At 42.8% G+C, this 13,527-nt stretch overlaps 1 protein-coding gene across 1 annotated transcript in view; it reads left to right on the forward strand.

Moving 5' to 3' along the window:
* Positions 1 to 13,527, forward strand: part of SEMA3A (semaphorin 3A) — a 221,023-nt gene that overhangs the window by 156,474 nt on the left and 51,022 nt on the right. The window contains exons 7-9 of the mRNA XM_074984169.1: positions 9,950 to 10,092; positions 11,533 to 11,647; positions 11,765 to 11,834. Coding sequence (XP_074840270.1) covers positions 9,950 to 10,092; positions 11,533 to 11,647; positions 11,765 to 11,834 — 328 coding nt within the window. The remainder of the gene's footprint in view (positions 1 to 9,949; positions 10,093 to 11,532; positions 11,648 to 11,764; positions 11,835 to 13,527) is intronic.

Consider the following 13,527-nt stretch of genomic DNA (forward strand, 5'->3'; position numbering starts at 1 on the left):
CTGTCAACAGAGGCTCTATGCCTTGTACGGTCAAGAGAGATCTCTGCCAGAAAAAAGGCTGTGTTCTGTTGACTGATTCTCAACAGAATATATTTGTAGTGTGGACACTGCCTAGTTTTCTCGACAGAAAGCCTCTTCTGTCAACAGAACTCTGCAGTGCAGACCCAGCTTAAGATTCCCAAGTTCGTCTACAAGCCTTGAGAAACACAGAATAGCCAGAGCATACTGCACTTCAGTCACACTCTTTCAGTGGCTTTAGGGGCAAAGATAGTTCAGTGGTTGGAACATTGGCTTTGTAAATCTAGAGTTGTGAGCCCAATTCTTAAGGGGACCTTTCAAGGGTTTGGTGCGGGATAAATTTGAAAAAACCAAAACCACCTCTCAGGGACGGTGATAGGTCCTGCTGTGAGCGCAGGGAGCTGAATCTGATGACGTCTCAAGGTCCGTTCCAGTTCTGTGATATGGTGGCCTAACCCGACACAGCCCTTATGCTAAGGCCTGGGAACAGGACTGGTGTAGCATGCTTATGCCATGTCTTAATAGCCAAGAAGGCCCCTTGTTTAAGGGATATGCTTTGGCTGCCTTTGCTACCCTCTTTAAGGACTGTTATGCTAGTAGATCACTGTGAAAGATAGTAGATACTGCTCACGACACTCAGAAGTATGGTCTGCTGTGTTAACCTTATCTAAAGTGAGGGCTTTGCTACTGCTAAACTATATCCATTCCCTGGCACACCAGCTTCACTGCAAGCACTTCAGGCCTCTGCCAGTCTCAAACTTTCCTCTGAGGCAGGCAACTACCAGTGAACCTCAATTCCCAAGACACATCTCCCTGGAGTGGCCAGTACTTCTCACAGGATACTCACTGAAATTAGTAATTTTACTACCTCTGTAGAGAGAGAGCAGAGCTCAGTGAGAGATTAAGATGTCATTTAAATAGACAGCGCTCATGTGGTTTTGTAATAAAATAAGAATAAGTTTAACAACGAGAAATAAGTGATACTAAGCAAAGAAAAAAGGAGACAATTAAGGTCACAAACAGAAAACATTTGGCTAGTTGTTATATTTTTCTAAACAATTTTCTTACTGCGTATTCCCACTATCCTCAGCTCACCAGAGCCCACCAGACTGGCAACCTAACTATCATAGTCTCAGAAACTGCTTTGCCTTGCATCCCTTCGGTGATGGGTGACTATAAAACGCCTTTTTGTTTCATTTACACTAGTCAGCATTCATTATCTCTGCTTCAAGCCACTGTGGAGGCTCCATGGGGTGCAGACTGTGTTCCTTGGCATGATTGTTAAGCAGTTTTCTCCACCACTTGTTTAAGTCAATGGCACAATTTACCTGCTCACTGCCTGGAATTTAGACAAGTAAATACAAAATCCTTTCCCTGGGCAAAGCTAATTTTGTGCAGTATCCATAGCACCGTTAAAGAACATGCTTTCAGTACACATCTGTAGTTGGTACACAACCAGTACCTACATTGCACGATGATTTTTGAGACTGTGTCATCAGTTTTCTTACGATGATACTTCCAAGATACCAATTACAACAACAATACATTGGGGCCGTGTTTGTATCAGGCTTGAGTTACAGAATCGGAGACCCTCTATGAGTTGGCACTGAAGGGCTCCCAGGGTGATAAAAGGGCTTACCTGTAAGTAAGATCAGCTCTGACTGACTTAGTGACTAAAGAAGGTGTTTGCTAGGTGATTAATTAAATTAGAGTGATTTAGAAGCACATCATTAAAAGATTAGGAGGTTTGCAAAATACGTTAACATGTGTAAGAGTATAAGACAAGTTAGTTCTCTTGTCATCACGTATTAAAAGCTTTGTCCATTGGTGACCTTACAGAAATCAGTGAGAACTTGGGGCTTTGATGTGCACATTTGTGGTTGGGGTTAGAAGTCTCCTCTGTGGAGGCAACTGAGCAAGCTATGATTTTCAAGTTCAGATTTTCTAAGGACCGTTCCTGCTTTTCACTTTATGTGGTGTCTCTAGACAGGCACTGTGTGTTTATGAAGTCTTGAGTAGTTCTCTATACTTGTTATTGTTACATTTTTAATTTAAGATTCCCTAGTCTTGTTACGTCTGTGCAGAGTTCTCGTCACCCTCCAGTAATTTTTTTTTAAATTATGGCAACTGCAACTTTATTGAGTATAAAATTTCCCAATGGTTTCCTCAAATTTCCTAGCTGTGAACTGAGAAAATTAGTCATTCTGACCACACATCTACTGTAACATGGGCACATGATTCACCCTTCTTACAGAATGCCTCCTGTGTGAAGTGCCCCTTTTCTTCTTTGAAATAAGACCTCAACTTCTGTTAGCTCAGCTTAGTTAGTGAATTTTGACAGCTAAAGGCAGTTTTGGTGTCATTTGCTTTAAGGAGTATCATTAAAATGTTAATGAGATTCATCGGAGAATCTAATTTGCTTTCTTTTATTGTTTTTGCTGTTGTTATTTTGTTGTTATTGCTAAAGAATAATGCTTGTGAATGAGCAAATGAAGATTGATTTTTCTTTAGCTCTATCTGCACCTGAACTGCTGAGACAAGCAAAACATGTTTCCATTACTTCACTAGGCAAACAGTGGCATATAAATCATAAAGGCAGGTGGACCAAGGTGTCTTTTTCATAAAATGGTAGATTTCTCATGAAGGACAGTTTAATGGGCTGCTGCCAAAGAAATTATTAAAGAACTGATAATCTCAGAGGGCCACAAAAAACTGGAGCTAGCAGAAGGTGTCTTCTTGTATGAGAAGTAGTCCAGTGTCAAGGGACTTAAAAAAAGGTGAAGCATATTTCTTAAGTACTTGTTTCTTGATGCTGATTGTTTTATGTCAGTGTTTCTGATTTTAGCCTATTAACATTGGCTGTGAGATCAGAGAAATGTTTCTGCTATTAATGTTTACCATGTTTACATTTTGGTTTCATTCCCCCTTTGATCATGCTGAAGTATACATCTGATATGTTCTTTTGATGTTTGTTGCTTTGTTAAGCCGATTGTTTGATTTCTAAACATAAAGAATCCTTGTAAACTCTTTAAACCCAAAGTGTTTCTTAAATCCTTCTAACTAAAGGAGTTTTCTGGGCCTGGAACACGGAAAAGAATATGATACTCAGGGGGTTGTAACCATTGAAATTGTTAAAATAACCATGAGTTTCTTACAAGTTGTAGGTACATTTAGAGACTGAATAGACCCCAATAATGGTTATGTGGTGATCTGAAGTAGTCAGATCCACCAACAGTTACTTGCAGAGCACTGTCAAGGATGCTACTGCTACTGCTTTTGGCTCCTGCTTCCACTTCCCATTCAACAGAAGTCTTGGGTCATTGCAGTGTAGATTGTCTTCTATATAGGCTGATCATATCTCCTATGGCCACATGTGGGATGGAGGGGGGTGCTCCCTCGTCCCTTCCCCCAAGCATTGGAGAAGCAGCAGAGACGGAGAAGCAGAGACAGAGCAACAAGGACACTCCCCTCCCTGAAGCTCAGGGAAGGAGAAAGTAGCCAACCTGCTGGCTCCTCTGTTGCGGAGAGCATGTACTGGTGCACATTACATGTTCTCCATAAGGCAGCTGCGCTTGCACAGCAAATATGCGACAATTAGTCCCTTTTGTGAAATAAGTCAGGATGCCTTTTTGGTGTCCCAGATACGGCACCGTCCCACTGAAAATGGGATGAAGGGTCATCCTACTTCTATATGTCATGCACTTCCTTATGTGCCTGAAGAGAAAAAAGGAAGTAGGTCACAACTGATAGAATTATTTTCAAGTCTTCCTGGTGAGCTCTTGATAAGAAGGTAAATTACTAAACTAGCTGAAAGTTCCCTTCTTATAGAGAGAGCTGCTAGCTGGTTAGGCCTGGCTCAATGCCTTGCCTCCAGTCTAATCAGCCCTTGAAGGCTCACCTGGCAGGGAACTCCCCCAATTCACACCTTGCAAACTGCTCAGGCACACAGGCAGCTGATCAAACTGCCCTTCTCTGCAAAGTAACATAGCTGCACAGACAGACATTCACCCACCAGCTCACCACACAGCCCCCCAAATCCCACCTTCATTGACCTGACCAAGGCCTTTGACTTGGTCAGCAGGGATGGTCTGTTCAAACTGCTCCACAAGACAGGCTCTCCTCCATGGTTACTCAAGATGATCCAGTCGTCCCACAAAGACATGAGAGGAACCATCCAATATGACGGCGCATTATCAGATGCTTTCAGAATCAGGAGCGGCGTCAAACAAGGATGCGTGCTTGCTCCGACATTGGTCGGGATCTTCTTCGCACTCCTCCCGAAGCACGCATTTGGATCTTCAACAGAGGGCATCTTGCTGCACACAAGATCTGATGGGAAACTGTTTAATCTTGCAAGGCTGAAAGCTAAGTCTAAGGTGCAGGAAGTCCTCATCAGAGACATGCTGTTCGCAGACGATGCTGCTGTAGTGTCTCACACAGAAGACCAGCTTCAAAAACTGCTGGATCGGTTCTCCAAAGCATGCAAGGATTTTGGGCTTACCATCAGCCTAAAGAAGACAAACGTACTCGGTCAGGATGTTTCTGAATTCCCATCAATCAGCATTGACAACTATATGTTAGAGGTCTTCCACAAGTTCATTTACCTCGGGTTCACCATCACTGACACCCTGTCGTTGTACATTGAGCTAAATAGGAGGATCGGAAAAGAGGCCACAACTCTGTCCAGACTCAGCAAGAGAGTGTGGAATAACAACAAGCTGTACACTCACACCAAAATGCAAGTCTACAGAGCCTGCATCCTCAGCACCCTCCTTTATGTCAGTGAGACTTGGACCCTGTATGCCCACCAGGAAAAGAGGCTGAACGTCTTCCACTTGCGCTGCCTCAGGCGCATCCTTGGAATATCATGGAAGGACAGAGTGCCCAACACCGCTGTCCTCGAGCAAGCTGTAATCCCAGCCATGCACACCCTCCTCAGGCAGTGTTGACTCCGCTGGCTTGGCCACATCCATAGGATGAATGATGGAAGGATTCCAAAAGACATCCTGTATGGTGAGCTAGCCTCTGGCAAAAGACCACCCGGATGCTCCCAGTTGCGCTACTAAGATGTCTGCAAGAGAGACCTCAGAGAGGTAGACATCGAGCTGGACAACTGGGAAGAACTAGCAGACAACCGCAGCAGATGGAGGCAGGGGTTACACAAGGGCCTTCAGAAGGGCGAGATGAGGATCAGACAGCTAGCAGAGGAGAAGCGAGCACACAGAAAGCACACTAAGGACTTGCCAGACACCCACGACATCTGCAAGAGATGCAGCAAGGACTGTCACTCTCATGTGGGTCTTCATAGTCACAGTAGACACTGTAAATGAAGTCCTCAATTGAAACTATAAAGGGCGTGATCCATAGTCTATGCAAACTGAAGGATGCCTACTACTGAACTAGGTACAGTTTTGCAGGTGAGACCATATGTAGAACTGTTCCAAATTTATGACCTTGAAAAGCACATCATGAAATCTAATTATTCATGTGCTTTTACCCTATGCTATGCAAATTTCACAGGGGAGACCAGTGTTTCTCAAATTGGAGCATTTGATGCAAAAGGAAGTTGTGGGGGGCCACAAGATCATTTTAGGGGGGTTGCAGTATTGCCATCCACACTTCCGCCTTCAGAGCTGAGTTGTTGAGAGTGGCAGCTGCTTGTTGGGAGCACGGCTCTGAAGGCAAAGCTGCCTACGGAAGGAAGAATGACAGCATAGGGCATTGACGCCCTTCTGCATTTCTGCCTCCAGAGCTTCACGCAGCAGCCATAACTTTCTGGCCACCCAGATCTTCGGGGAACACCACCAGCAGTACTGTTACCCCCTCCCCCATGCCCCAACTCCTTTTTGGGTCAGGACCCCTACAATTACCACATTTGAAATTTCAGGCTTTAAATAGCTGTGATCATGATGTTTATTATTTAAAAATTCTGATGGCCATGAAATCGACCAAAATGGACCATGAATTTAGTAGGACCCAAGCTATATCCCTCTAGTCTCCGCAGCTAAACAGATACACTCACCATACATCCTTCTGCTACATGAGTTCAGCAGTAGGAAGACGCTAAGCTCTTGCTGTATGTGCGTGCCCAGAGAGTCAGCATGGCTTCTCTGTCTGGTGCTATTATCAGCATGATGTTTGGACAAAGGCAATTGTAAAAAAGTGTCTAGAAGAAAAATGACCTCTCTAAATGGCCTTTATCAATCCTACAAAAACATTTGACCTGGTTAACAGAAAGCAATTGGAAAAACATCCTAGAGACAACTGGGTGCCTCCCAGTCATCAATATGTTTCAATTCTTCCATAAGTCTATAGTCCAGTATGATGGTGATATATTGGAAAGCTTTCAGATCCACAGTGGTGTCAGACAAGTTGTGTTTTGACACCAGCACTCTTCAGTTTATTCTCTTTGCTGTGTCATCATATGTTTTCCTCTGCCACCAAGGGTGTATATCACTGTACAAAACCAGATGGAAAACTCTTCAACACTGCAGCCTACAAGCAAAAACCAAAGCCTACAATCTGCTGATATGAAAAGTTATATTAGCTGATGATTCAGTGTTCATCACATGTAGTGTATACATTTAATTAGCATACAAACTAAGGTGAGTCCTTAGTAAATCAAGTAGTTGTTTAATAAGTCAGCTCCTCAGTTTATGAAAATCAGCATAGCACAGTCAGGCTCATTAGCTCCCTAATTATGTCTGATATGTACTAAAAAGTGTATGATACTAGAACAGCTTATAATTTGACCTAGGAACAGGATTCTACGTAGTTAAATGTAGTCCTCACTGAATTATCCCAGCAGGATATAAAATGCTGAAAGAAGAACAACAGCTTGTAAATTCTGTTTGATTTACCTCCTTTTCCCTGAAGATGATAAAAGAGGTTGACTGAAATTCCTAAATGAAAATGCAGTGTTGGGCATTTCCTCTGGTGTAGACTGACAGCCTCATTTAACTCAATGGAGCTGTGGTGATTTACAACAACTTAGCACATGTTCTAGAACAGGAGTCAATAGCTTTTCTGAGTCAGAGTGCCAAAATTTGACCTTTTGACCTCTACGTATGGTCTGAGTGCCAGTGATCCTTTATAAAATCACTATTAGTCCTACTTATAACAGCTTTGTTAATAAATAAATTAAAATGCAGAGTTTTCCCATTTCAGTCTTTAAATCTCCATCTGTTTTGTTTTGTTTTGTTTTTTTAAAATATCTAAAATTGTCCAGGACTTTATTACAGTTTTAATGTCTCTTTTCCTAGATTCCCTGGTCCAGCAACTTCTGTTTCAGACAATGTGGCAGGCAGCCCTGAAGGCTAGGAGCAGACCCACTAGTGTCCCTAGGCAGTGAGTCCTGGTGGCCAGGGGTGCAGAGTAGCTGCTGGCCCTGGGAAGGGAGTCACTGCCAGTCATGGACTGGGAGCCCCAGTGGCCAGGAGCACAGAGCTCCTGCCAGCCACAGGAGGGGGGGCCATTGCCACCTGCAGGAAGTGGCGGCAACAACTGTGCAGGGAAATAAGTGCCTCCCCCTTCATCCAGCCTGCTCCTGCCCACTCCTCCGGCCCAGACCACTCCACCCTGCTCCTACATCCCCTACTGCACAGGCCCTCCCTCCCCCACACCAATCCTGCCGAGACCCTCCCCCCCAACTCAGCCTGTGCCTGCGCCCTCTTTCCCACCCAGACCTCTCCCCTCCAACCCATTCCTGAATCCCTAACCCATTGCTGCACCTTATCTCCCACCCAAACCCCTAAACCCCAGTCCAATCCTTCACTCTCAGACCTCAAACACCCACTAGCAGCCTTCTCCTGCACCCTCACCCCTGGCCAGAACCCACACACTCACACTCAGCCCATGAGGAAGTGGGAAGAGGTTCTGCAGGGCTCTGCGATGAGGGGTCCGTCCACAGCCCGTGCTGCACAGGGCTCCAGCTCTAGCCCCAGCCCTGTGGCAGGGGCGTGTGTGGCAGGAACTGCTGCAGTCAGGTTCTGGCCTCAGTCACACACTACAGTGGTGGTTCCAGGGTGGGCTCTGGCCTCAGTACCATGCAGGGATCCAGCCCAATGGCAGGGGCTAATTCTTCAGGGGCTGCTACGGTAGGACGCTCACTCCAGCCCCATACCATGCCATGGAGGGGGCTCCAGCCACAGCCCTGCACTCCTTAGGGGGGCCTTCAAAGCAGGGGATCCACCCACAGCCCAATCCTCTGGCTCCCTCTGCTGCATTGCTTGGGTAGAGGGGCAGAGCTGAGCTTCTGCCGTGTGCCATTAAAAGTCAGCTCATGTGCTAACAGTGGCATGTATGCCAGGGATTGCTGACCCCATTCTAGTATCTTTGTTCACTGTTTTCTATTTATCAGCTTGTCTTGAGGGTTCAATAGCTACAAAATCAAGGTCTAGAGACAGGCATACAGCAGACACCTGACTTATGAGGAGGTTGCATTCTTGAGGAACCCTGCATAAGTCAAATTTTGGGTAATTTGAAGAGCCAGGAAACTGACCAGTGCAGTACCACTGGACATTTTCCCCACTCCCATCAGAGTTGGCAGCCAAGAGTCAGGGTTAATGGAGTGGGTTAATGGCTGCTCCACTGGTCAGTTTTCCGGCTCCCCTGAGTGGCAGGCAGCCTGGAGCCAGTCACCAGCTCCCTGCCACTGAGCATCATGTTAACCTGAAACACGTACAACTCAAGTTAAGTGTATCTTGGGGTTCTACTGTATTTGTCAAAGGGTAGCGTATATTCTCAATAAGATGTGAATTGAGCTGATCAGAAACTTGGATAATCCATTAAATTTTCTTTAAAAAATGAAAAACATATCATAAGAAGGATTTGAAAAAGATGGTTTTTTCCACCAAAAATGGTTTTCAAATTATTGTTTTGTTTTTGTTTTTAGTTGTTAAAAAATGGAAAATTTGAAACACAAGTGCCATTTATATGAAAAAGATTATTTTTAACCTGTTATTGAGTATCCTCTGTACAATTCCTATTACTACAGCAGCTGAAGGTCTTCTGCTGTTTAGTGTATTTATCTTCATAATGCCATCAAGTTTCATACGTGGGGGCCTAAGACAGGAGAGGATAGGTGACTTGTTTAGGTCACAGAGGAGATATATGGTAATTCAGAGATTTGAACACAGGTCTCCCAATTCTCAGCCTAGCCCTTTATCCACTGGATAAATCAATTTCTTTCTCTTATGTAGCTTTCTTGTTGAATCTTCATTTCTGCTTGATGTTTCTGCCTTATTGAAAGTCAAAATAAACAAGAAAATGAGAACTGGGCAAGACTGATTTTGATAGAAACTCAACAATCCATGCATGGAATTAGAAAACTATGCTGTAATGCTACACTGAAGTTCATAGACAAATGTTATATGTGTTATATTACCCTATATGTTTTCCTGAATCACTACTGAGCTAAATAGTAATCATTGCTGTACACTGAATTAAAAAAAATGCAGCAGTCTGCTGGTGTGCAATGGTGGGATCGTGCTGTGTGTTTTGTCCTTGTATTAGGCTGCTGCTACACTACCATTCTCCCATTGGAGGTGCCATGGTAATGACGCAATTCTAAGCAGGCGAATGAGGCGCTATTATGCAAATTCAGTGCCTCATTAGCATAATGGTGGCTGCACAAACAGACTTCAAATTGCAGATTGACAGTGAAGATGGGGGCCATTTGGAAATAAGCATCTCACTTTGAATTCCCTTACTCCAACCTAGTTCTGTGTGGCAGCAGCCACAGATCCAAAGAACAGAAACGAGTTGTGATAAGGATTTTCTTTGTGTGGGAGGAAAAAGCTGAAAAACTGCTTATTTGATGAAAGGATTGGTTCATGCATGACAGTCAGAATGTGTGTGTCCTTTTCATGTAGAAGAGCCAACAGATTTTACTTGCTGTGTAATAATATGCACACTGGCATTTTCTTTTCAGATCCGAGGTTTGTTAGTGCCCACCTAATACCAGAGAGTGACAACCCAGAAGATGATAAAATCTATTTTTTCTTCCGTGAAAATGCAATTGATGGAGAGCACTCTGGAAAAGCCACCCATGCCAGAATAGGGCAGATCTGCAAGGTAATATGATGACTTAAATAGGTTTTTCAGAATGACCAGTAGTCAAGGGAGAAAGCAAAGAGGTACAGTATTCAGTTCTATTTTATTTAGAGTCGCACCCTCAAATTTAGATTGCATTACCCAAAAATTATCAGAACCTTCTTAGTTTTCAAAATGTGACTGAGGGGAAGTATCTCAGGCAAGTAATATGGTACTTCCTGCTTTTGGGTGCATTGCAAATTTTGGATGCTACTCTAAGTAGAACAGAACTGAATATTGTCCTGCTTTGATTTTACATTTTTTGAGACTTAGTTTCTTAACTGATCTGAGTGTCAGAAGTCTCAGACAAGTTCCTCCATCCCAAAAAAATACCCAGATATTTTTTCTGAGTTACCCTGAGAAAATAACTATGCATTATGTGGTCACCTTGAACTTCAATAGCTTTGGTAAATACAATGTTTAGTGTAGACTTTCCTTATAGACAAGGTTCCAAGTCCCCATCTCTTAAAAACTAGGTGGCAAGTTGGACAATTATAGCTCCAATCTTATGGAGATTTTGATCTTCTACCACTCCCAGCACTGCGATAAGCATCTGATTCTCCCATGACACCATCTTTTGTACGTGGATCTTACATAACTTGTTGGGCTACTTTGCTGACATTTAGTGAAGAATAATGAGCTGTTTAAAATTTATTAACTCTTAGCAAACATGTAAGCTTGCACAGAAGTGAAATACTCTGTCAGTCTGTCCAATTTTTGCTCTTTCTTTCTTTCTTTCTTTCTTTCTTTCTTAGGAATAAGTTATTCTGGAAAATATGTTAAATACATGGTAATAGCCAAGACAAAGGCTATGTCTGCATTACAGCAGTCTCTTCCAAAAAAATTTCTTTCGAAAGATTGCAACCACAAACACAAAAGCCGATTGAAAAATTGATCCACTCTTTCGATAGAGGAAGGCCACACTCCAGCCACTCTTTTGAGAGAACAGGCCAGGAAATGTTGTGGGTTGAAATATCTGGTGCCATGGAGGAAAATTCTTTTGAAAAAAGGGCCCCTGGCATGTCTACACACTTTTTTTTTTCCAAAAAGAATCTTTCAGAAAAATGCACTCTTCCTAATCTGGGAGCAGAAGAGGGTAGCCAGAAAAAGAGCAGCATTCTTCCAATTTAAAAATGAAAGAATGCATTTTGTGTGTAGACACTTTGCAGAATTTTTCAAAAGATTCCTGGCTTTTTCAGAAAAACTCACTAGTGTAGACATAGCCAAATAGAAACTGATACAATATTGACATAGTTGAAAAATGAAGGGGATTTTATAATTTCCTAAACTGTAACAAAGCAATATATAAAACTGTTGACTATATGATATTTAAAACATAATTTTGAGTGTCATTTTTCATATAACTTCTCATTTAAAATATGAATATTATTATGTGTTAACATACAATATTTCTTCTGTTAGAATGATTTTGGTGGACACAGAAGCCTCGTAAATAAATGGACAACTTTTCTTAAAGCACGCCTGGTGTGTTCAGTGCCAGGACCCAATGGCATTGATACTCATTTTGATGAACTACGTGAGTAGCCAAAATGACTTTGATAGCACAATCATTTTCTGCTATTGTCATTACTGAAATGACATGTGTTTTCTTTTCTTTCTTTTTTTTTTTGTTGTTGTTTTCATTTTGTTACAGAGGATGTGTTTCTAATGAATTCAAAAGACCCTAAAAATCCAATAGTCTATGGAGTGTTTACAACTTCCAGGTACAGAGTATATCATTTTATTTGGATTGAAACTTGTGTGGCTGGTTTCTTTAAAGAGCGCTCTTTGTTAAAAAGTTCAAGAAACACAGCATTTTCTTAACCTTTGAACTGCTAGAAAGCATTGCAAGTTAATAGTAGTGAATTAAATTTCTTTTCTTACGAGCAGTGTACATCATCACCCTGCTGTAAGTAGCCATGCACTTAGAATGAATGTGTCATTTTCTGACCCCCACCCTTTCTGATGAAGCCTTGACTTTAAAGATAGAAGGTGACATGTCAACATCTCTTGCTAAATAGAGGTGGTAAAATAATGCAGGACCATTTTACCCAATATTTTATAAATATCCTCAAATATTTGAGTTTTGGAGAACTGCTAAAATAATAGCAAATATTTAAATGAAAAGATTGAAGATTTGCAAATTCAGTTTTTCAACCACTCTGCAATTGAGTCAAATACATCCATGGTGAAAATCTTTTGGCTTCATAGGCTCCTAGACTGTAAGGCTAAAATGGATAGCAGTAAACATCTAGTCTATACATATCTCACAGAGCCGGAAGGGACCTCAAGAGGTCATCGAGTCCAGTCCCGTGAACTCACAGCATGACTTTTTTTTTTTAATCTAACCTGCCCTAGACCCTTAAACTCACAACCAAGGGTTACAAGGCCAGTGCTCTAACCAATGAGGTCACCGTCCCTTACACCCAGTACAAAACTGCCAGACTGCCAGTGGCGGGATCTGATCTCACGCATAAAACAGTCCACAGAATTACCCTCAACTGAGCTTACATCAAGGATGCAATTGTCCCTGTGGCTTTTGTCTCATGAAAGGACCATTGAATTCCCTCTGAGGGGAAAAAAAAAAAACAGAAACAAAAGCAAAACACCTATAACCATGGAGGCAGATGTATGTGTTTTTAAATGTAAGGTTCTAGTGATCACACAGTCCACAAGAACGAGGCTCACATGGCATATGCTATCCTTATAAAACCCCCAAGGTAGACCCACCAACAGCAGAGGGGGGAGGTGGGGGAGAGAGCGGAATCATAGAATCACAGAACTGGAAGAAAACTCAAGAGGTCATCGAGTCCAGCTCCTGCCCCAAGCAGGATCAACCCCAACAAAGTCATCCCAGCCATGACTATGACAAGCAGGGACTTAAAAACCTCTAGGGATGGAGATTCCTCCACCTCTCTAGACAACAAATTCTAGTGCTTTACCACCCTCCTGGTGAAGTAGTTTTTCCTAATATCCAACCTACACCTCTCCTTCTGTAACTTCAGACCATTTCTCCTTGTTCTGCTATCTGACACCACTGAGAATAGTTTCTCTCCATCCTCTTTAGAGTGCCCCTTCAGGAAGTTGAAGGTTGCTATTAAATCACCCCTCAGTCTTCCCTTTTGCAAACTAAATAAGCCCAAATCCCTCAGTTTCTCCTCATAGGTCATGTGCTCTATCCCCTTAATCATTTTTGTTGCCCTCTGCTGAACCTGCTCCAGGACATCCACATCCTTTCTATACTGGGGCGGGGGGCGCAAAATTGTATGCAGTACTCCAGATGTGGCCTCACCACTGCCAAATAGAGGGGAACAACAACTTCTCTAGATCTGCTTGAAATGCTCCTCCTAATGCATCTCAATATGCTATTGGTGTTCTTGGCTACAAGGGCACATTGTTGACTCATATCCAGCCTTT

Source organism: Carettochelys insculpta, chromosome 1 (assembly GCF_033958435.1).
Source record: "Carettochelys insculpta isolate YL-2023 chromosome 1, ASM3395843v1, whole genome shotgun sequence".
Taxonomy (NCBI): domain Eukaryota; kingdom Metazoa; phylum Chordata; order Testudines; family Carettochelyidae; genus Carettochelys; species Carettochelys insculpta.